General features: G+C 38.5%; 1 protein-coding gene and 1 long non-coding RNA gene across 16 annotated transcripts in view; one reads left to right on the plus strand and one right to left on the minus strand.

Annotated features, from left to right (window-relative positions):
* The window catches only part of LOC134291856 (uncharacterized), a 188,387-nt gene that overhangs the window by 74,410 nt on the left and 90,546 nt on the right, over positions 1-23,431 (plus strand). The window lies entirely within an intron of this gene.
* LOC115267054 (casein kinase I-like) overlaps positions 1-23,431 on the minus strand; it is a 97,320-nt gene that overhangs the window by 49,373 nt on the left and 24,516 nt on the right. For 4 of the 11 annotated variants that reach the window (XM_062860069.1, XM_062860068.1, XM_062860061.1 and 1 more), the window contains exon 2: positions 351-556. In XM_062860069.1, the coding sequence (XP_062716053.1) occupies positions 351-462 (112 nt within the window). In that variant the 5' untranslated portion in view covers positions 463-556. Of the gene's footprint in view, positions 1-350; positions 557-4,453; positions 4,603-4,705; positions 4,864-17,137; positions 17,417-23,431 lie in introns of those variants that run through there. The other 7 variants (XM_062860063.1, XM_062860064.1, XM_062860062.1 and 4 more) reach the window with 5 other exon arrangements.

Genomic DNA, 23,431 nt, shown 5'->3' on the forward strand with positions numbered 1-23,431 from the left:
TAAATTAATGTTTTACAATATAAAGTATAAGTTGTAAAATATCGAAATAATATGTAAATCGGGTTTCCTTTAACGAATCACAAACAAATCATATTTGTTTTTGTTTGTACTGCCTGTACTTTTAAGTGTATTGTTGTATAGTCATACAACAATATAATTTATTGTATGTCTAGTAGAATTTTTATCAGAGTAACCATTCTCTCACAAACTCTCGGTTTTTTTTTCTGGAATCTTATCAAAACTTTCATCGAATGCAAATAACCAACCAGGATATCTTGAAGGTAACATCCAAATGCAACCTGAACTACAAAAAACGTTACATGTAATCGTATCCTTCCAACGGTACTTACCCAGCCTCAGTTCGCCGAAGTTGCCACAGCCGATCTTCTTGCCGACCCGGAAGTTCGGTCCAACCATCAGCACGTTGGACGACGAACTGACCGAGTGCCGGGCGGAGTACATGCTGGTGCCGCCGCCCCGGGTGGTGCCGCCACCACCGCCTCCGCCGCCGCCGCCTCCGCCGGCCGTTGTCGATGTTCCGGTACCGGGAACTCCACTGTGAAAGGTAGAAAGAGAAAAAAAAGGAAAAGGTGAGACACTCGTTTATCTTGGAGCTGCGGGACAACAGTCAGCCTGCGAGGGCGGTTGTCTGTGGACGAGTTGTGCAGTTAGATCCTAGTGAACAAACTATACACTGTAGTGTGGCATTATAATGCAATGTAATCGTACGGTTATTACGATTTCAATAAATAACAAAAACGTTACAATACAACGTATGGTTATACTACACACAATATCGTCAATTGAAATTGGCCGGTACAAACCATAAATTGCAATTTTTTTCAAAACCATGATTTTTAAACAATTTTACCATAAAACCATGCTTATCGATGATGATATATCAAACGGTTTCCGTATCGTTTCTACCTTTGATAAACTACCAAAGCACAATTCAAATAATTTTATATTTATTATTTGTCTTGTGGTAAATAATCATACGTTGTATCATATTTGTATAGTTTTATTTTTTATTGAAGCCACAATAAACTGACAGACAATTCTACAACATGATGTATTGTTGATAATTGAGACAATTTTATTGGGACTCTACAACTGGACTCCTTGCGCGAAAATGAATTGCATTCAGCGGACTGGGACCGTTCGATCCCGACCCCGCCGGTGACCACACGCCAAATCATTAATTTTAAAGTGCAATTTCTAGGTGGATTTCCAGTTTGGTGCTTGTCCCTTCTTCGTTTGCTGGCGCCAGCAAGCAGCAATGATCAAAATGAATAACGGATGACGAAACGTAGCGCAGGAGAACACAGAAGAAGCAGGGCGACGGACTACCTATGTATACAATAGCAATGATGATGACAACGACTATACTCAAACTCAACTAGGTGTTGGCGATTATTAATTATGGCGTGATAAAGAGTGCTAAGGCGTCTGGCTTGATGGAGGGTTGCAGACCCATACATTTTGCTATCAATTGAATTAGAATGGCTACACGAGGGGGGGAAAGAACGGAATGGGGCCAAAGCTATGCGATTGCATGCAGTTTTGTAATAAGATTTAGTGGTTTTAGCTCGTTTTGGGGGCGTTTGACTACTTAGCGTTAGTACATGATCGTGAAGTTTGTTGAACTCACAAGTCCAAGTATACTATAGGTACCATAACATTTGTGGTTGACAATACAAGAAATAATAACATTCTAATATCATATACTATACAAAATATGGTAAATGAAAACTTCACAGGCGTGATACTGGAAAAATCAAATTGTACAAATCAGCGATAACCTTATGCCCTATCGTTTTCATATACTAAACAGTTTCCAACAATATGTTATAAAGTTACATCAGAATATATATACCGCATGAAACGGTTATATAGATTCATGTTAGGAATATCAAAAAAATGTTTCGATTTTATTTTTGTAATGGAATGAGTAAAACGGTAATTTTTATCCTAACTCCAAGTAGAATGCTCAATACGATAGCCGGGTAAATAACAACCATTTTTGTGATTTTTCGTCCATCCATTACGCCAAAAATATCGACACGTCCTCGCCAGCGGACGCAATTTCCACCGAGGAAAACTTTAATGGGTTCCCTTCGGATCCAGATCGACCTTTGAAGTGGAAGGTAGCCTCCGCCGCAATCATAGAAACTTTTGCCGGAGAAAGCCAATCACGTTTTCTAGCCGGCTAGCCAGCCAGTCAGCCGCCTACCTCCGCACCAGCAATGTGGCCAATGCAGGACGGCAGTCTATATTTAGAATCCAACCATCTCGCTCCGATGGTGGTGGTGGTGGTGGTCGCAATTGAACTTTTTGTTCAACATCGACATCAACACAGGTGAACGTCGATTGAGATGAGGTCGAGTGAGGGCAGGCGAGCGAAGGATCCAAAGGACCGTGGTTGTTAACACCACAGACTACACACTACAACAACACGAACAAACAGCGACAGGACTACGCGCAGATTTTTCTTAAATAAAGCGAATGTGGCATTCATTGTTCGTCTTCGTCTCCCCGAACAACGAGAACGAGATGTAGAAGAATACGTGACTCTATTAGGAAGAGCATGGCTTCGGAACCGGAAGCCAAGAGGGTCGTTAGACTCGGAAAACGGGAATTTCCAAGAAGGGAAAAACTTCCGCTGGAGAGTCAAGCCAAGAAAAAAGCCGATTGTCGAGATATGTGGGTGAGGATTTTTATAAGAAGCTGTGTACTCTGATTGTCTGTGCGTGGTCGTAACAGGAAAATTGGATTTGAGTAAGCAAAGAGCTGAGTCCGTCGCAGGGATGTCACAGTTCAAAGCTCATTTGGATATTGTAATGTTTTAAATTAAAAAGAGTGTATTATTACTAGAACAGTAAACAAAGGGCAATAAAAATGTGGTGTATTATATTACAGTTTATTGTGACAACCATACAGGTAACAATAAAATAACAATTTAATTAATGGTTATGCACCATGTATCGTTAATATTGTTTGAGCTTGAGTTTGATTGATCATTAGTAGATGCTACTCTAGTATCGCCTGACCAGCTACACACTTTTTTAAATCGTTCGTTAATCGTTCTGTTCCGACGTATATGGACAATTTCCAATACAGTATATTGGTTTCAACGTATCGTAACAATATAAAAATATATTTGATCGGACACTTGCCTCACATTATATATCTTTATATTGCATGACCTATCTGTACATAAAAATGTTTTGTTTTACTATCATTGAATAACAATATAAGTCGTTGAAGAAAACAACATTTATGGTATAATTATTACACTGGAAACAATATCCTTCGTGATAACAAGGAATTTTTACAGTGTTTCTCTATAACTATTCTATACTATATTCAGATTTATTTAGAAGTTTTCTGTAAAAACAGTTTGCTGCACAATTTCTTTTGGAACTGTTTTAGGGTTTGCTACCAAAAAGTTTATCAGTGTCTCCATTAGTTGCGCCAGCAGCTTATCATCGAATTTCTTCTAAAACTTTTTTTTTACTAATTCTTTTCCAATCAATTTATATTAATCATCGTGGAGGAACTATAAATATCATCAAGTAAAGCTTCTAGATGCCCCACTAACATATTGTTTACAGATTTATTTTCAAAACGTGATGGCATTATTACAGTATCCTATATAAACGACAATTAAATATATAGTAAACTTAGTACAACAATATAACCAATGGTAAGGATCGTTTGTTTTACAGTAACACAATACAAAGCAATATAAAGTTGAAAAAATAAACAAGAGACCCAAATATTCTGAGGTTTTTAATACATTCCGTTTTGCATAACCATTACCTGTATTATAATTGTACCGTTTTGTAGCCACAAAGACAAATGTTGGTCTTTTTATGACATTTTTATACCATGCTAGCTTTAAGGTGATGAATGGTTATAAGAAACACTAAACCTGAATATTCGAAACTTGGAAAAAGGGGCCAATGTTCAGTGCTGGTGAAAATCTCTTCAAATCAAAGGAAGACATGATTTAAATTCCACTTCTTGACGGCTAGGGGAAGCAAAAAACTACCAGCACTTGTAGTTGCGAAAATTGCACTGAAAATTCCTGCGAATCGCTTGTGAAACCGATGAAGTCAAACCCACATCAAACGACGAAGCTGTACTTTCGCCGCGCTATCAACTCAATATGGAAATTGTGCAATCAACCACCAAACTCTCTTGACCTTTTGCACCGGTTTCGCTTGTTTCGTACCAAGCCCAACTCCCGCCAGCAGCCCAAGCTCTGCTTCAATCAATCTTTTTCTCGTTTATCGGTAATACATATAAATATTCATCCGACCCAGTCAGTAGTGCCGGAGGCCGTGAAGCACCTGCTAGCTAGCTAGCAGCAAACGAAACGAAAGAAAAGCTCCTTCCACAACAAAAGCAAGTAAGCAGGCAAACAAGATAGCGCAAAACAAAACATTACCAGATGTACAGCCTCATGCCAGCAGCAACAACAGCAACATTAGCACCAGCAGCAGCACGGCAATCTCAGCACTTTCGAACTTCTTTGTTTTGCAAGCTCACACACAAGAATGGTACTCTCTGGCGACCTGAACTGTGAAGCTCTCGTATCTGGCCAGCCCGGGTAGAAGAGAATGATGAGTCATGAACGAAATCATAGGGAATTTTGAATCATTTTAAAGATTCAAACATATGTTCTTTATAAAAACTTTACCTGTTCAGTGAACAGGTTGAACAAGTCGATAAAATGCGTCTGTTTGAAAATATCTAACAACTAATTTTTTAGGACATAATTTACTATTACAAACATTTGTCATTTTTCCAAGCAATTTAAGATGATTGTCATTTTAATCTTATTCAATCAAAGTGATAACAAATTTTGTATCTCTGTGCTTCTCTCTATCAAAACGTTTCTTTCGTTTTCAATTCTCTTCTACCCGGGCGGGCAGCAGAGCCCGGTTTCAGACCCGAAGCCTAACTGTTAGTTGTTGTTGATTAAATTTTTATCACCACGGGTGACTGGCACCACCTCATTCACACACTCACTCACTATAACTCTTAACAGAGCCTGGGTTCACATTTCGGATCGGAACAAACCGGTGCCTCGCGTCTCAGCTGCGGTTCTTCTCGATGAAGTTGGAACCAACAGCAGCAGGCGGCCATCATCATCGTTGTCATCGGGGTGTTATTGTTGCACCACCAGCAGCAGCAGTAGCAACGGGGACTGCATTCATTTTTGACGTGCTGCTGCACATTACTGTTTCCCGGTTTAGTTGGTGGAAACAGTGCAGTGTGTGCAATGTGCAAGAGTGCGCGCGCGAGAAAAAGGTGCGTTTTGCGATGCAAGAGTTGCAGGCAAGTGTTGAAAAAATAAATAAAAAAAACACGAAAACAATGACCACGTTGCATAAGCGGAGCACTGAAGAGACACAGCACGGAACGGTGGTGGTGCACAGTGGAACTGTCACTGGCCAAAAATGTAAAATTGTTACTTTCAAAGATTTGCATGATTTACTTTAGTCATGATAACGCAGCAAAAGCATATCTTGAATTCTCCTGGATTATATTGTTGAAATTCATTGTATTGTTTCGAAAAGGGGTAAAATTTCAAAATATAAGTTTCAAGATGCCCAAAATGCTTATTTAGAAATTTTAGTAGATAAGTAAATTTTTTATTTTCCTCTTATATTTTGGAAACTAAAATGAATTTAAGTCACTTCTAATGAAAAACCCGAAAATGTAAATACAATACAGTGTATGATAATATTACAATACACATAGTTATGTCTACCATACAACATAAACAATGAAACGACAATACTACTTATGGTTTTGAACGGTGCGATGTATCGTGAACATTTTTTTCATAATGTATGTAAACATATGATATGCTTGAAAATGTAGAAAAACCTTTTATTTTCTGAAACGTATACCCAGTGTTAACCATACATTTTCTTCTTACATTTAGCGGAGTCTAATGGAAAAACCAATAATGAAAATACAATATATTGTATTGTTACGTTACTATACAGAGAATTGTAACTACCACATAAAATAAACAGTAAAACGAGAATACTGCTTATGGTTTTGAACCGTACGATGTATATTCGAACTATACATTTTATCGTCATAACATTTTTTCTGTACAATAACATGTATTGTTATTTTACAATTAGCAAAGTGCGGCACGCCGTCATCAGCCAATAAACGCAAACAAACTGAGCAAATCGGCTTGAACGTAAGTGCCTAAGTAATGAACTCGTGCGCGTGGCAGGCAACCTTTATTATGGCAAGCAGCCGGGCAGGCTTGCAGGCAGGTGATGATGATGTTTGAGCTGGCGATGACGAAATCGCGCTGCAGTTTTGGATCCGGCAGCAAATGTAAGGTTATGGGTTGTGGCTGACGGTGCAGTGGTGGGTGCGAAATCCATTTATATTTTTTATTTCGCGATAATATTCACGCAAGTTCGCCTGAGTTGTGACTGGGGTGGTGAAGTTCATGATCGGTGACCGGAGCTGTGCGATGCTGTTTTGTTGCAAATTGTCGGTAGGAATCCGACTAATAGTTTCTAACAAAAATGTAACATAATTCTAACTAACCCTGATATTTATAACTTATTGTGTTATACTTCTGTTATTAATATATGGTGTACGTAAAAATTATAACACAATCCAGTGGCGTAGCCAGAAATTGTCTCTGGGAGGGCTTTTCAACAATCAATGGTACCTTTTTTGATTTGACACTTACTTTTTGTAAATAGTAATGAGCAATTGTATTTTGTCGTTTCAAAATAGCGGCGCAGCCGAAATTTTTTTTGTCGCAAAGCGCTTTATACTAAAAATTTGTTCCACATATTTTGCTCCCTTTAACCCTAAACCCCTCCCCTCCCGTGGCTACGCCAATGACACAATCATATCACATTATGTAGAAAAGCTGAGTTATAATTCATTGTTAAGTTTTGAGTCATTGGTATTCAAATGGTATTGTTACAAAGTTGTATCAAACTATGAAAGAAACTTGTTATTTTGAAGCCAAAATGGTTATCACATTTTGATATAATTTTGATATGATCATAACATAATAAGTTATACTCATGATTGCACCAGTGTACTTTTTGTTACAATTTTAGTTATTTTAACATCGTCATACACCTAGTTCATAACATAATAAGTTATTGTAAATTTTTATAACATCATAACACAATATGTTACAAATTTGATATAATTTTCTAGTCGGGAAGGAAGTGCTTGCTGGTTAATCTGGGCGACTTAAAATGCGATTCATTGTTTCTTGTAGTTGTATTTTTCAATATTTGTTTTGTTTCAAGGTTCTATAGAACAAACAGTAGACTATAATCTACGCTACGCACGCTGGCAGAGAAGCAAGGTTTTCAGGAAAATTAAAGAAACTTATCGGTTTCTAGTAGCAAAATTGGATACTGTGGGACAGTAGGGCCCTGACAGCTGTCCATTCCCAATAACCAAGCAGTGGGACGATTCGACAAGAAAGCGTGCCTTTCTACATCGACATCATCTTGCGTGTAGTTTATTCTTCCCCAATACCTAATACTAGTGGCCCCAAGCAGGAGTGTGTCGAACGTTAGTTCGCCACATTAAACCCCGACATGTTTGTTTTATAAATTGGATTTTATTGCACACCCCGCGCGCGGTCGCCGATGTCAGTCGAGCAAGCTGGCGAGTGCTGGCTCACTAACATTCTGGGTGGGTGGATAGATAGTTTGGCAGTTTGGTGTGCGTCCATTGGTAGTAAATTCTTATTCGTACTAGCCGTCTATGGCGTAACGACGATGGATTAGGATGGTGCACTGGACGTCAAAAAGATGCCGACTAGAGCTGGCGGGTGATTGCGGCCACCTGTTTTTCGAAGAATTTTGCTCAAATAAACGGTTTTATATTGCACTCAGCGAAATGGGAACATGAAAATGACTAGAAGATTTCATGAATTTTGATTTGATAAGCAATATAATGTCTCTTTTTGTAATTTCCAATAACACAATTTTATTTCCATAAATAGACCTTGATAATTGGGTTTTTAAGTTTTGAAAAATTTATTGATTTTTTGATTTTTTACGAAAGAGCACCTTTTTTGAGCCACTCTGATTTTTTTTTTCAGATTTTAAGAACTTTATTTTGGTACCTAAAATCAATTACAAAGAGATTTTTTGAAATCACCTTTTGACAGCTGGGAAACTGTTTGACAGCTCCGCCCAGTACAAACTGCAACGAGGGATGATTCGAAAAATCGCTCCCATACAAACTTCAAATAGATTTTTTAATAGGTTCCCGGGCACCAAAATTCATGAAAATTTAGATTTCGGCTCAGTTTGACATGCAGTTTCAGAATATAGAATTATCCCAACACCGTTAAAGAGGCCAATTGTGTGAGGGGTTAAAGAACCTCACAAGATACATTGTAGCAAAAAATACGTGTTTTTTTTAATTCTACATGTTTTTGATCAAATTTCATCGTTTTGCTAATCATGAATAGATTTCACTGAACCTTGACATGTATTACGATCCAAGTTTTGATCGCAGAGCTATTCTAAGGCCTCGAAAGTACTCCGAAGTTTGTGTCACAAATCCAACATCCTATACCAAATTTTATACACGACGCATCATCACAGAACATAGTCTACGGTACTTAGAAAGCCTCGAAGCGCTCCTAGAAAATTCATGGTACATGAATTGGTTGATCTAGGTCATCCAAACTACTCTGGAATTCATTTTCTTTAGATCTACAACATTCCATCATTTGTGTTCACTCTGTTCAAGAAATAAAGTCACGTCGATGCCCATTAGACCTCGCAATGCTACGAGCAAATCGTTATTGTTGTTGTTGGACATTCCGTGGAATACAAATGGCCTCCACAAGACTTTGAAGTTTGGGATACGATATATACATACTGTCTAATGCTCAAATTGTACAACATATTCGAGGAATGTAGTGTACACTGCTGATGGAGCCTCAGTGCACAACTATAATGCTTAGAATATTCATGGAATATTCTAGGCTTTCCAAACTATTCTGGAATTAGGACCTTCAAGGTCTACAGGCTCTACTCTTGTTTCTGTTCATTCCATCGGCATAACTCTTTAACGGTTGTGTCTGTTGCACCTCATAATATTACGAGTATCTCTTAGTGTTGCTATTTGGGTGTCCACTGGCATACAGATGGACCCAATGTATTTTGAAGTATGGATCGCAAAATCTGTAAATTTTAGGATATTTTTATTGTAGCGAATGCTCGCTGAATATAATCTACGCTACTCTTAGAGCTTCGGAGTGCAATTTTGATAACTTAGCAACATTCACTTGGTGGTCTAGGTCATCCAAACTAATCTGGAATTAAGACTCTCAAGCTCCACGAGCTCTACTCTTGTATCTTTTTACTTTATCGTTGTAGTTCCTCCAAAAAATCCTTCAGAAATTCCTCCAAGACTTTCGCCACGATTTTATAAAAAAAAAAAAAACAAAAAAAAAGTTCAGGTATTCTTCCAAGTATTTCTGCCAATAATTCTTGGAAGGATTCCTACAAGAATTTTTCAAGAAATTCCTCAAAGATTCTTCCAGGAGTTCCTCAAAGAATTTTACCAGAAATTCTTACAAAAATCCCTCTAGGAATTTCTTAAAGAATCTCTCCGGATGTAACTCTAAAAGTTCTACCAAGAATTCCGATAGGTATTTCTACAAGAATTTCTCCATGAATTCCTCATAGACATCTGCCAAGAAATTCTCCAAGCATTCCTCCAGGAATCCCTCCAAGAGTTACTCCAGGAATTCCTCCAAGAATTCCACTATGAATTTTTCCTAGAAGCTATCAAGGAAGTTCCCTATATGCAGGTCAATTGGTGTGAAATTGACTGAGTTATTTAGGAAAGTGTTTAAAATAGGTTGCCCTGTAAAAATGGTGCCAGACCCTACTTAGAATCTCGTGAATAATTGGTGTAAGCTGATGAATAGTAGATACATATTTTCAAAACAAAATTATGGCGCAAATATATATTTCCAGTCAGTATTAAATAGATTCAGAGCATTGGAGTGACCCTCTACCCAAGGGTAATGCAACGAAAATCATAGGATGGGCCTACAAGAAATTGGATTGAAATATCTTCCAGTGCATGAACCATTCTTCTGTATTCTGACTTTCAAAATTTCAGTAAAAATTTTCGTCATGTCGATCCGACAAAACTACTTCTATGAATAGTTCCAAAAAGAAGAAAGAGCATTTTTTAATATTCGCATTAGTTAAGTAGAGTAGCATATGTTAAGTAGAGGAATACAATGTTCACATTTCTATTCAAGATAATTCGTACAAGAAGCTTTTCATATTGTCCATTAGTTACACCAGGAATTCCTTTATTTTCGAAAATAATTCCTCTCCCGCCAAGAATTTTTCTTAAATTTTTGCAGGTAATACTTTTAAAGATTTCAAAATTTTTAAAGAATCCTGTCTTCTGATTTTCAACTTGTAATTTCGCATCCGATTTTATGTCAATAATTACAAGGATAATCGATAGGAATTGATTGATTGATTTGCTTTATTATAGAGACTTTCAGCCATTGGCTGGTTCGTCTCTAATATCTCTAGGCATTTATTGATAAATGTATCCAGTAATGCTACTAAAAGTCAAAAGTTCCTCTTAGTATTTTGTTATCAATCCTATGAGCTGCTACATTTGTTTCCATAATTATTATACAAACAAAAAAAAAATCCGCCAGAAACTCTTCCGAAGCGAATGAATACTTAGTAGTAGTTTTTCCTAGAATATAAAAAAATGTCGCTTTGGTGATTGAAGGGAGCTTTCTATGAACTAATTTTATTAGAAATACCGTTAAAAAAATCCTACAAAGCAATAATTTTTGGAAGTCCTTCACTAACGAATTTCACTAATGTTTCGCTATGTCGAAGTTACTTTATATCGAAGCGACATTTTTCAAGTCATTCACCCAACAGTGATGTTAAGCCATTCCTACATTAATTCATCATAGAATGTTGAATTTCTTTTTTTATAAATATGTAAGAACATACATCCCCGTAACGTGGGTAGATCACCTTATAATGGTGCGTTACGGTGTAAGATCTACCATAACAAATTTTGATTTCGTAATTCTCCTGCTTGGTTAATTTAAATGCAGGAAAATTATAAGATCAACATTTGGTTTACTTTTTGTGTTTTGTTTGATTTTTATATTTTGTTTTTTTCATTACTAATACACCATTTGTTTCAGTGTTATTTGTTAAATTTTAACTTTAAGGCCTTTTCTTGTGTCATCACAAAATGGCTTCTTCAGAATCATCATCCAAATTCAACTTTACACAGTATTGCACTAATACATTTACGTAAGAAAATCGACGCTTACCTTTTCTCTAAAATTCTGCACTTCACGTAAGATATTTTGAAAATAAGTCGGGGCCCGTGGCGCAGTGGTCCACACGTTCGCTTCATAAGCGGATGGTCATGGGTTCGAACCCAGCCCCGGCACTTGCAATTTTTCGTCAGTTGCTCTTCCCCCGAGAGCAGCTGGCACCTGACCCTCTTCGGAGCATATAGCTCTAACGGACCCGGAATTTGGATATCGGCGAACCGCAACTCATAATGGACGATCCCCAATTGGACTGGAAAAGGAACAGCAGCCAACCACCAGCATAATCGTGCTCATCATTCTACCGTGGACAGGGTAGAAAAGTTGAAGCAGCACAAGGCACCAGTTCGATACAGTTGAATTAGAATAGAATACATGTAGGCGCTGTACAAAAGTGTAAGTGCAGCGTCCAATTGGAATCGCTCACGTAGTGCCCAAGTGGACAAAAGAGCTGTAAATTAGGTTAAGTGATTAAGAATAAAAAAAAAAAAAAAATTTTGAAAATAAATATAGAACACACTATTCCAATTAAAATTTTCTTTCGAACTAGCTATACCACAAAGAAATATTTTCACTCAAACTTGAAAATTATTCAAATTTCTCTCAACCACACCAAGAGTTCGATGGCAATGTTTACCACCCACCACAGTACAACGACGACGGCAGTAGCGCGACGCGACGGTGCCGTCCGGCGCACAATCATCGATCATTGACCGCAGTGATGTCGATCTTGCGGACCAATTAATCAATAAAATCAATCAAAATTATTGAAATGGTCAACTCAAATTTATCGATTATACGTCGTAAAATCGAAAACTATTCTTCGAATGATTATTGTTGTACTTTGAATCACATATGATAGTAATGAAAGCAAATAATTTTTATTTGTGAAATCTCCTCCGCACTGTCCGCCAACACTGCTGCTGCTTGCAAACATCAACAGCGGAAGAGCATATTAAGAGTATTTGATCATTTTTAGCTTATTACACATAAAATTCGGTGTTTTTCGTAATGTTGAGACATGTTTCATTATTATTTAGCAAAACAGAGTAGTCTACTGTTTGAATTGCTTTTAAATGATTAATAATCTTGAAATGTTTACATTGGTGAAAGCGAGACAAAGAGGTGCTATTTTTGTTTGTTTGTTTATAGAACAAACTAGCTGAACCCGGCAAACTTTGCCTTGCCTACTGCGTTTTTTTTGACGTTTCAATTTTCTAGTCAAGACCAAGTCCCCGGTCAAAATGTATGAAAGATCGATTTTCAAAAACTCTCAATTTTTCCATGTTTTTTGCCTCATAAGCCTTCCTTGGGCGAAAACTAACAGAACAAAACTAAGACGATCAAAATCGGACCTTCCGTTCGCAAGTTATGCGCGGTCCCACGTATGCCACTGCATTTTTATATATATAGGGTATCGCGCCACTTGGGCGGTGGCTTCTATATTCGTCTGTTTTCCACTATAACTCAGTCAATTTTGAACCAATTGACATGAAATGTTGTACACGGGTAGATACTATACCTATCTCACCACATTCCAAAAAATGTGTCAATTGGTTCAAATTTGACTGAGTTATAGCGGAAAACAGACGAAAATAGAAGCCACCGCCCAAGTGGCGCGATTCCCTAGATGTAAAAAGGCAACACCACTACTGTTGCGCTCGATGATTGTTAGAAAGAAGAATCGGAAAAGAAGTGCTGAAATAGGAGTGATACAGGGAGTCACCTCAACATAATAATGATTTGTTTCAGCCCTGTTCAGGTAAATAAAGCTGTAATTGTAATGAAGGTCAATTGAAATTCAATATATCATAATAACAATATTTATTATTTCAGGTAAAATCAGGTAAATGGTCAACTATATAATAAATTATATTTAAATTACATGAAACTTGGGATTTTGGGAGGGGTAGCCTAAGGAAGCTAAATGAACTGGTTTCTGGGCAAATGTTCGTGGGGTAGCCAGACTTTGTCACGAGATAACAACCATCGTGTTGTCTTCCGAAGGTTTCCAGTGAATTTAGCTTACCCTGCTACAACAAACCATCAGGTAGATCATTCCTTTTCCGGTATGACTCTGCAGCCATAGGTAATCCTTGCGCTGATGGTGGGTACTCAATCATCATCATCATCATCATCATCATATGTAAGAACATACATTAGCCAATTTCTTAGCATATCTATTTATATCTAACTATGTAAACCAATATCGTGTAAAGCAAGATTCTTCTTTATTGCATCTGGATATGGTCAAGGATCAAACGTTTCTGTTGATTTGATTATAAGTAAGATTTTTTTTCTTTCAGCAAGCAGCGCATCATTTCATTTACTGCAGTGGAAAATAAGCCATCTAATGATGCCTCCAAGTATTGTTCTTGGGATTCCTTCAGAAATCACTCGAGATTTCACGCAGGAGTTCCTGATGGAGTACTTAATGAAATTTCTCTAGCGATATATAGAGTAAAGTGGGGCAAAAGTTCGAGTGGGGCAAGAGTTTCTTTTGAAGCTTTTGAGCTCAATTCAAATTATTTCTTTCGGGTGTAAAAGTTGTTCGAACCCTTTTTGAAAAAGAGTCTTTCACTCCAAAAATTATGAAAATTGATCAATATTTCGAAAAGTTATGACAAAATGTTGGAATTTGATCAAAAAAATGTAACATGCGATCACAGACAAACAGACGTAACACTCTGATAATTCCCATCGTACACCGATTTATCGGTCTTTTTCAAAATATGATAGTTGGCCAACTACCCACCCGTGGCGCTCGCATCGTTTTTGTTCGAGTTTGACGTTTGCTCACTACCGCCACCTAGTTGATGGTCGGCCAAACTTAGTCCTTTTAGCATTGGGCGAATATGTTTCCATGACTATGATTTGAATCGGAAAATGTTCGAAGTGTTACGTCTGTTTGTCTGTGATGCGATGGTCCTTCCAACTCATGGAATGGAATTGTAATGAAATCGAATTCGATGTTTTATTTTGGGGCGTAACTAGGTATATTTTGAAGATGTTTTAGCATGTATAACATTTTGCAAAAAAGATTCGAAAATCATATTTTACACATAGTGGGGCAAAAGTTCGAATTGTGGGGCAAAAGTTCGAGTCATGTGGCAACTTTAGGTATAAACCTAAAAATCTGTAAAATGTTCATATTATTACTAAGAGTGATGGAATATTAGAGAGAAAATTCGATTAAAGTTGAAAAAAATGTTGTTTTATCTGAATTTGGCGGAAAACTACTAGTTTTTGGTGTAGTAAATTTAACCCTGATTTGGGTAAAATCCAGATCGAATTTTAAAGTGTATTCCAGTTCTGACATCAAATATAAAGTGGTTTCAGGCATTCCTATTACCAAAGTGTCAAAATAGTGTGCTATGGTTAGCGAAATTCCACAAACACTAGATTCGAACTTTTGCCCCAGTGGTGGGGCAAGAGTTCGAATAAAACACACACATACAAAAAGTGTTGTAACTCAAAATTGGAAAGACATTTGGCGTAACTTTGTTCGGCAGGTATTTATTTATTTTTATTTGCTTTGATTTTTTGAAATAGGTTGAATTTTCAACTAGGGTCGAACTTTTGCACCACTTATGGAGCTTTGGGACGTTTTGTGCGAAGTACCCCTAAAATAGTTTTTTTTGGTATAGCTTCAACAGATAAATTCCTACAGTTATGTGACCTTCTACAAAAATTTTCAGGACATCAGAATACACATCTCTTTCAAAGATGTGAAGTCATTATATCTCAAAACAAAAAAAATATAGGCAAATTTATTTGTTGTTTATTTATTCGGTACATCAAGAATATGTTTGTAGAGGGTCACAAAACTGTAGGAATTCATCTGTTGAAGCTACACTGAAAAAACTAGTTTTAGGAGTACTTCATACAAAAGGCCCCATACCTCGCAAACCATAAGGGGTGAAGCTTCGACATGTTCTACGAAATATTTTCTGTTATTATGGGTATTATGGACTACAACTTTGCCAAGGACGTCAAACCCTTTTTTTTTTTGAAAAAAAAATTAAATGTTTATCTCACTTCTAAGGGGATTAATCATTAATTGCATTTTATCAAAAGAAGCCTTTTAACATGCAGACAACTCTGCAGAACACGCAAAATTTCTAAAACTAACCTAATAAATCTTACAACTGTGTTCATAAAAATAGCAGTGAAAGCCGTTTTCCACACAAAATGGCCAACTTTCACATGCTGCAACTTCATAGTCTAAATTTCATTGCATTCGGTTCATTAAATCCGGAGATATAACAGCTCAAAGTTGGATATCGGATAATTTTACCTTTTTCAAGAATATTTATAACTTCGTGAAAATGGCCTGATCTTTTCCAAATTTGGACTACTGATACACAACTAGAACGTGTTTATCGAGCATGTCTGATGCATATGATCAGCTATACTCCATCTGCAGCAGCCGGTTCGTGATGAACCGTTGGAGGTGCATTAAAGTGTTAAAAAGGTGATATGTTTCACAAAAGAACACTACATTACAATAATCAAAATGAAACTCCTTCACTTTAATACCGTCAACCCCTGCGAACTTGGCCAGGGCCAGACATCTTAGAAGGGTTTAACCCTCGAATACCCAAATGTATATCTAAATATGATTTTTCGTCGTCTAAAATCGATTTCAACATGTTTTTGGTTTTTGATTTTTCTAATTTTTATTTTTGAACATCTCTACACTACACATTTATATTTTTCCTGGAAGCCAATTTGGTGTACCGATTTTTTAAGACGAAAATATTTTGAAATTTTATGATAATTGTTAAAATATTTTTATTTTTATTATTTTTGATGGAAAATTTTAGTTTCCGCATAACTTTTAGGAAGACAATTTAAGTGTGTATTCAACTCCCTTAGACTATATTACTTAAACTATAATAGAAAGACTGAGGAAAATTTTAAAATAACTGCTGCGACTAGGTACAAAATAAGCAATGACATCTGAAAGGTGACCAAAACATCAATTTTTCAATAATTAAAAAAAAGTTATCACGCGTTAAAAGACAGCAAAAACTATTTGAGATATACAGAACAGTCCTAAATATCAGCTAATCAGTTTTGATTGTCCAGGCAAGAAAAATACAAAAATGCTCAAACTATACCCCGTCTAAAGGCGGGGTTGGGTATTAAATCAAGTCAAGAACTCTGTTTTTATTACAATTAGTCTGCGAAATTCTTGAATTATTTCGTGCAGGAATAACTAAAAGAATTCCTAGGTGAATCTATACGGAGAGGTGTCTATCCAGAAATTCCTCGAGAAATCCATGGGATTTTTATTTTCTTTTGTGTTGTCTAGAGATCTACAATATCACAATGAAGCGGATCTGGTGTGATGGTTAGAACACTTGACTATCACGCCGAGGACCTGGGATCGAATCCCACTCCCGACAAACTCGCAAAATGTGAGTTCTTCCTTCGGAAGGGAAGTACAGCGTGGGTCCCGAGATGAACTAGCCTAGGGTTAAAAATCTCGTTAATACAGAAAAAAATATCACAATGTGTTTACATGACCATTAGATTGAGTGTTTATGTACTTCGAGTCCTCAAGGCATTCCCTGTGCAGTTGCAAAAGTGAACAGTTGTAGTATACTGTAAGTAGATTTGCGTGCTTATGCGTGCGTGTATTATCATAAAACATGAACAAACACTGATAGGCGTGTAATGCGGCAGTGACAGCAATACCAGTTGTCGTGCGTTGTTGGTGCGCTTGAGTAGATAAACATTCTCCACTCCCATTACCTGCAGTGAGTGATCTTTTTCGGTCGAAACTTCATCGGCACACATAACATTTGCACACGCGACGCCGGCGTTCAGCGAGTTTGGCGAAGTTCTGTGCTGCCACACGGGATCTCTACCAACAACAGCTAGCTACCAGATTCTTCGGTAGGTAGCCGGTATTGCGGAAAACTGTCACAGTCCCAACCCTGTCCGAAAAACACAACCCCAACCAATTATGAAGGTCCACTTCCATTAAGATTGCTGTCCGGGTGATAACACGAGATAAAGCGTGCAACGTACTAACGGCACGCAGAAACTTCACCACAGTCACAGTCGGAAAGATAACGGAAGCTGTCACCGAGTCACTTTGCGCGACGCAGCAGGGTCGATATTTTTTTCCCTTACATGTACTTAATAACGGGGATCCCCGCCTATCTACGGCAAGAGTCGTGGAGCCACCCCGCGAAAAATTCGGGACCACGACCACGACTCTGTCGACGGGCTAATTGAGAGGTATTGTGTGTCGATGGGAACTCAACTTGGCTCGGCAGTGGCGACGCAAACCGTTACGGATTGCGGTTGATTGATGATCGGTGCAAATTTCTGCGCAAAATCGAAATCGATTTGATACGTGTGTGCGTTAATTTAGTGTGCGGATTGGCGAAAGTAACTTTGCTTTCATCACCGGTGGTGGTCGCCGTCGTCGTCGTCGTGGTGGTTAACTAGGGAGAACGGTGTATTTTTTGCGGAATACGGTGAGCTTCTATCTATACACCGTGGGTAAGGATTATGGAATGTCGGTGGACGTAGTGAGCCGTTACAGCTGAGCATTACTACATCCTACTCAAAGCTTAATGACCACTTTGCGACATGAATTCTCAAGAAGTTGAAATTTGCAGCAACAATTCAATCTTTACACTCCTGAAGTTTGTTTCTTTTTTGACGAAAATTGAATAGCAAAATTCTTTGGTAATCGCTTATGCTGAGACCTCAGTACATCAACTGTCAAAAACGTGTGCAAAAGGCTTGGCAAAAGATAAACAGTCATTTTTTTCTGTTTACAAGCTGTCCTAATTTCTAGTCTAGTATAGTCTAGTCTACACTAACACAGCCAGTACTTGAAAGAATCCTGGAAAATGACAGATTTCGATCTGCCATTTTTCTTGTCTATCAATGTTTGTAATGTATCAGAAATACATTACCGACATTGAACGGCCAGACCCACTGTGTAGCGTTATTGGATAATACATAATGAAAAACGGGGACATCTCGTACCAACCGTTCCGTATATTTTACAAATAATATGGCTTCGTATCGATGGGAGTGACTGTGATAAGAAAGTTATTGTACATGTACACTCGATTGCTGCTTGGTCCTTCGGGGATGTAACATACAAGTATACATGCTCTTCTAATTTCGTAAAAAAAATACCGAATTCGCTTTTCACAATTAAGTGTGTATAACAAGTAACACGAGCAGAAACAAAATATTGTACGTGCAGTTGAAACCCGGAATTTTCGACTAGCGAAGTTAGATTTTTCTCCAAATCCGTGCGTCGGACGTAACTTCGGAAGTGGTGCGCTGTATAGCGGACCAGGTTTGCTATACAGCGCACCACTTCCGAAGTTAGGTCCGACGCACGGATTTGGAGAAAAATCCAACTTCGCTAGTCGAAAACTCCGATTTTCAACTAAATTGAGAATATGTACCAGGAATCACAATTTCAGCTCTGTCATCGCACATAAGGGCGGTGACATAGTGGGACATTGCGTGAAGCGAAGCGCAGAGCGACGCGTTTGCGTTCGAACACTTAATGTAGGCGTCAGTGCAAAACGCATGGTGAGACGCGAAGACCAGTCAGAGTTAGAAATCCTCTCCTAGAGGTAAGCGGAAGTTACATATGTTGATTTGGCAACGCCGACTGTTTTGTTTACAACAGCTGCCAACACTTGCCAAAAAGCTAAATGTTCAAACTTTGCGCGTGACTTTGTTGCGGTTCAAGTTGTTTTCTTCACGTTCGTTAATTATGGTCGAACTTTTTTTTTTCTCAAAATTTTGAAGAAATAGCGGTGCAATCGAAGAAATCTGAAATGCATTGCAAAGTGTTACGCTAATAATAGGGTAGCGAACCACTTGGGCATCGGCCGGTATTTTGGGCACTCTTCGATATAACTCAGTTTCCAAACCAAATGAATTGAAATTTTGTACACGGCTAGATTCTATATGTATCTCATCGCGTTCCAAATATTGTGTCAATTGGTTCAGAATTTGCTGAGTTATAGCAGAAAAGTGCCCAAAATAGGACCCCTGCCGAGATGGTTCCACTTCCCTATCGGCAGAAGTGAAAGTCCCAGCCAAAAAAGTAAGGAAAATGCATTTGGTTACTCTAATTGTTGAACCCTCGTCATAGTGCGCCGAAATAATATGTTTCATATGCATAAAAATCACGCACCCATTTGCTTGCATCCTCCCTGTGACGAAGAAAACATGTTTATTTACATTTGACCGATGGAAAAGGTTATTTATTTGATTAATCCATATAAGCCCTGCTTCCTATTTATAGGACAACACTTTTGACGTAAACATCTCCAGAATTATGCAAAATTTTAGAACATTGCCTTCTGAGAAGTTATTCATCACATCTGTGAGTACACAGGGGCCTTAGGCCTAAAGTACACAGGGTTAAAGATTTGGCAAGGGAAGAACTCAAGATAAAACATCTGTTTGAAGTGCAACGGAATGCGGAAGCACTGTGTATGTACTCAAAAAAAAAAAAATCCGCAACTCTGCCACTGCGGCAAAACGCAGTGAGCGTGGATTTCCTGCGGTTAATTTCAAAACAACTTCAGTTTGGTGAATAAGTTTGTTTTCTGGAAGAAAGTAATTATGTGAGAATCTGCAGCATTGCTCTTGTTCCGTCTCGCTTTATCGGTGGTAATTGTAAAACGATCTTGGGGACGATAATGGGGTTATGAAGAAAATCAGTGCAGTAAAAATCCAAAGATTTTAAGAACGAAATACCTGGTCAATCCATGAGATATAAAGAAGTTAATACGGAAGGAAATTCCAAGAATTCCATTATCATAAAAGAAAGTTATGATTTTATATGAGTCCGGGTATTGTCCAAGATTCTGCAGGAAGCGGGAAACACTATTAAAAAAAACTAATAATTGGGCGAAGCTCCTCAAGTTCTTCAAAGAAGCTGCGGGTCCAAGAGAAGTTAATGATTTCAAAAAAAAAGTTCGGGACTCTGGGAGTTTTGGAAAGATGGTGATTTTGAGTTCCTCATGAAAATAACTCATAATTCCAGGAACAAGCTGGCTAGTTCTCGAAAACTCCCAAAAGAGTTCTATCAGGAGATCCTCGATAATTCCTCCAGAATGTCCCCCAGGAGTTTACGGGAATTCATCCAGAAGTTCTCCTCCAGAAGATTATCAGGAATTCCTCCGGAGTTTCCCGGAAATTCCCGTGGGAGTTCCCCGGGAATTCATCCAGGAGTTGTCCGGAAATTCCTCCAGAAGTTCCCCGGGCTTTTCTCCAGGGAGTTCCCCGAGAATTCCTCAAGGAGTGTTCCGAAAATTCCTCCAGGGATTTCCCTGGAAATCCTCTAGGAAACCCCCGATAAAACTTCCGAGAGTTAACGGGTATGCCTCCAGAAGTTCTTTGAGGAGTATTTCCAGGAGTTCCCCAGAAATTCTTCCAGGAGTTCTTCGGGAATTCATCAAGGGGATTTTCGAGAATTTCTGCAAGAGTTCCCCGTGAATTCTTGTAGTAGTTCCCCGAGAATTCTTGCAGAAAATCCCCTGGAATTCCCCAATGAGATTCCAGGAAATTCCCCCAGGAGTTTCCCAGGAACTCATCTAAAATTACCTCGATACTTCCACCAGAAATTCACCAATAATTCCACCATGACTTCTTCGGGAAATTTTCCAGGAGTTCCTCTAAAATGCTCGTGCAATTTTTCCAGAATTCCTGCAGGACTTCCCCGAGAATCCCCGGATGGATTCCTGGAGAAATTTATCGGAGAAATCCCCGAAGCAATTTCTTGAGCAATCACTGGAGGATCTTCTGGATCAAATCTCCAAAAATTCCTTCTAAGATTTTTCCAATAATTCCTCCGGAGATTCCTCCAATAATTCCTCCGGAGATTTTTCCAGGAATTGCACCGGAGCTTCCTCCAGGAGTTTCTCCAGAGGATTCCTCCGAGGATCCCTCCAGGAATTTCTCCGGAGATTCCTCCAGGAATTTCTCCGGAGATTCCTCCAGGAAATTCTCCGGAGATTCATCGAGGAATTCCTCCAGAAATCACTGCAGGAATCTTTGGGGGAATTCCTGGAGAAATCTCCGGAGGAATTCCTGGAGGAATCTCCGGTGGAATTCCTGGAGAAATCTCCGCAGGAATTCCGGGAGGAATTCTGTGAGGAATTTCTGGAGGAATTCTGTGAGGAATTTCTGGAGGAATTTTTCGAGGAATCTTTAGAGGAATTATTGGAGAAATTTCAAGGAGGTATTTCTGGAGGAATCTCCGGAGGAGTTGAATGCGGAATCTCCGGAATATTTTTTGGAGGGATCGCCGGAGGAATTCCTGGAGGAATCTTCGGAGGAGTACCTGGAGGAAACTTCGGAAGAGTTCCTGAAAAAAACAGCAAAGATAATCCGGAGGAATCCCCAAAGAAATTCCTAAAGGAATCCTCAGAGGAAAACATTATTGATACTTTTCCAGAACATGTAAAGGAATAATTTCAATAATGAAATCTCAATTCTTTGCCTCACTTTGCCTAGGGTATAACTTTTTTCACATACGTTGGATCACTTTGCGGTCTTCGACAAAGTTGTTTGGTATATAGTCATCTACAAAAATGCCAAAGGGATTATTTATTGAACGCTTACAGCGCCACCTAGTGGCAAAATTCGAAAACTTAAAATTTCTGCATACATTTGGCCAAGTTTTCCCATACAAACTTCAAGCGTTTTGAGCGCCCCCTTAGCCTCAACCGATTTTGCTCAAATTTTGAACGTAGCTTCTGGGAGTCCAAAAAAACTGATTTAGGAGGTAAGACTTGGCATTTTTCGAAATTTTTGTTTTTCATATAAGTGTGGGCCACCCTAGTACAGAGTTAGGGAAGAGAGTTAGGGTAGAGGGTTAGAGTAGAGAATAAGTTAGAAGGTTGGGGTAGAGGGTAGGTTAGGATAGTAGAGTAGAGGGCACCGTAAGGAGTTCCGGTAGAGGTTAGATAGATGATATGTTACAGAGTTGGGGTAGACGGTAGGATGAAGGGTTAGGCAGAGGGTACAGTAGAAGTTAGGGTAGACGATAGGGTAGAGGGTAGGGTAGGGATAGAACGTGGAGTAGATGCTTAGGGTGTGTGGTAAGGTAGACGATAAGGTAGTGGGTAGAGGGTTACGGTAGAGTGTAGGGTAAAAACATGAGCTGAGATTTTCGAAAGATATTATCTTCGCACCACTATATCGAAGTTGCGGCTTGCTTAAGAGTTGCGAAGTTATCTCATGCGAAGCTAATGTCAAAGCTAAAACAATGGACTGACGGCGGCGTCGTCATAGCGACGTCCTCAAACCGTAAACAAACAGGTCCCACGTCCCGCCTTATACAGCAATCTAAAAAGGAAAATTTTCACGAAAATATTGTTCAACAAGGAGTTTAGAAATTTTATTTGCACAAATTTCACTCTATACTGTTTCGTTTTTGTTTAATATGAACATTACTGTTATGAATAAAAGGAAAAGTAACTCAACAATGTATGTGCGCTTAAATTTCCTTGTTTTTAAGTGAAAAACATTTTGACATTCTTTTACTTACATTTGGGTACTTTAGGGGCTGTCCATAAACCACGTGGTCATGAGGGGGGGGGTTTGGCCAATGACCATTTTGTATGGACAAATAAGAATTTTTGTATGGACTAATGACCACGCGGGGGGGGGGGTTGGGAATTCCCAAAAAAATGACCACGTGGTTTATGGACAGCCCCTTATCATCAAAGTGCATATAAGTTTCGCAGCTTCCAAAGTGAGCTGCGATCGGACTTTGATTTTTATCAAAATTGATAATACTACAGGAATTCTTTCCGGGATTTCTTCAAGCATTCATCTCCAGGGACTATCCAGGATTCCTCTAAATTTTTTTTCGGAATTCCTGTAGGGTTTCCACCTGGGATCAATGCAGGAACTTCGCAAAAAAATCCATCAGGGATTCGTTTAGATATTCTTGACGGCATTCCTTCAGGGATTCATGCTGGGATTCCTTTAAAGATTGCTTCCAGATATGGTAAAGGATGCTTTTAAAGATTCTTGTTGAGT

Source organism: Aedes albopictus, chromosome 3 (genome assembly GCF_035046485.1).
Source record: "Aedes albopictus strain Foshan chromosome 3, AalbF5, whole genome shotgun sequence".
Classification (NCBI taxonomy): Eukaryota; Metazoa; Arthropoda; class Insecta; order Diptera; family Culicidae; genus Aedes; species Aedes albopictus.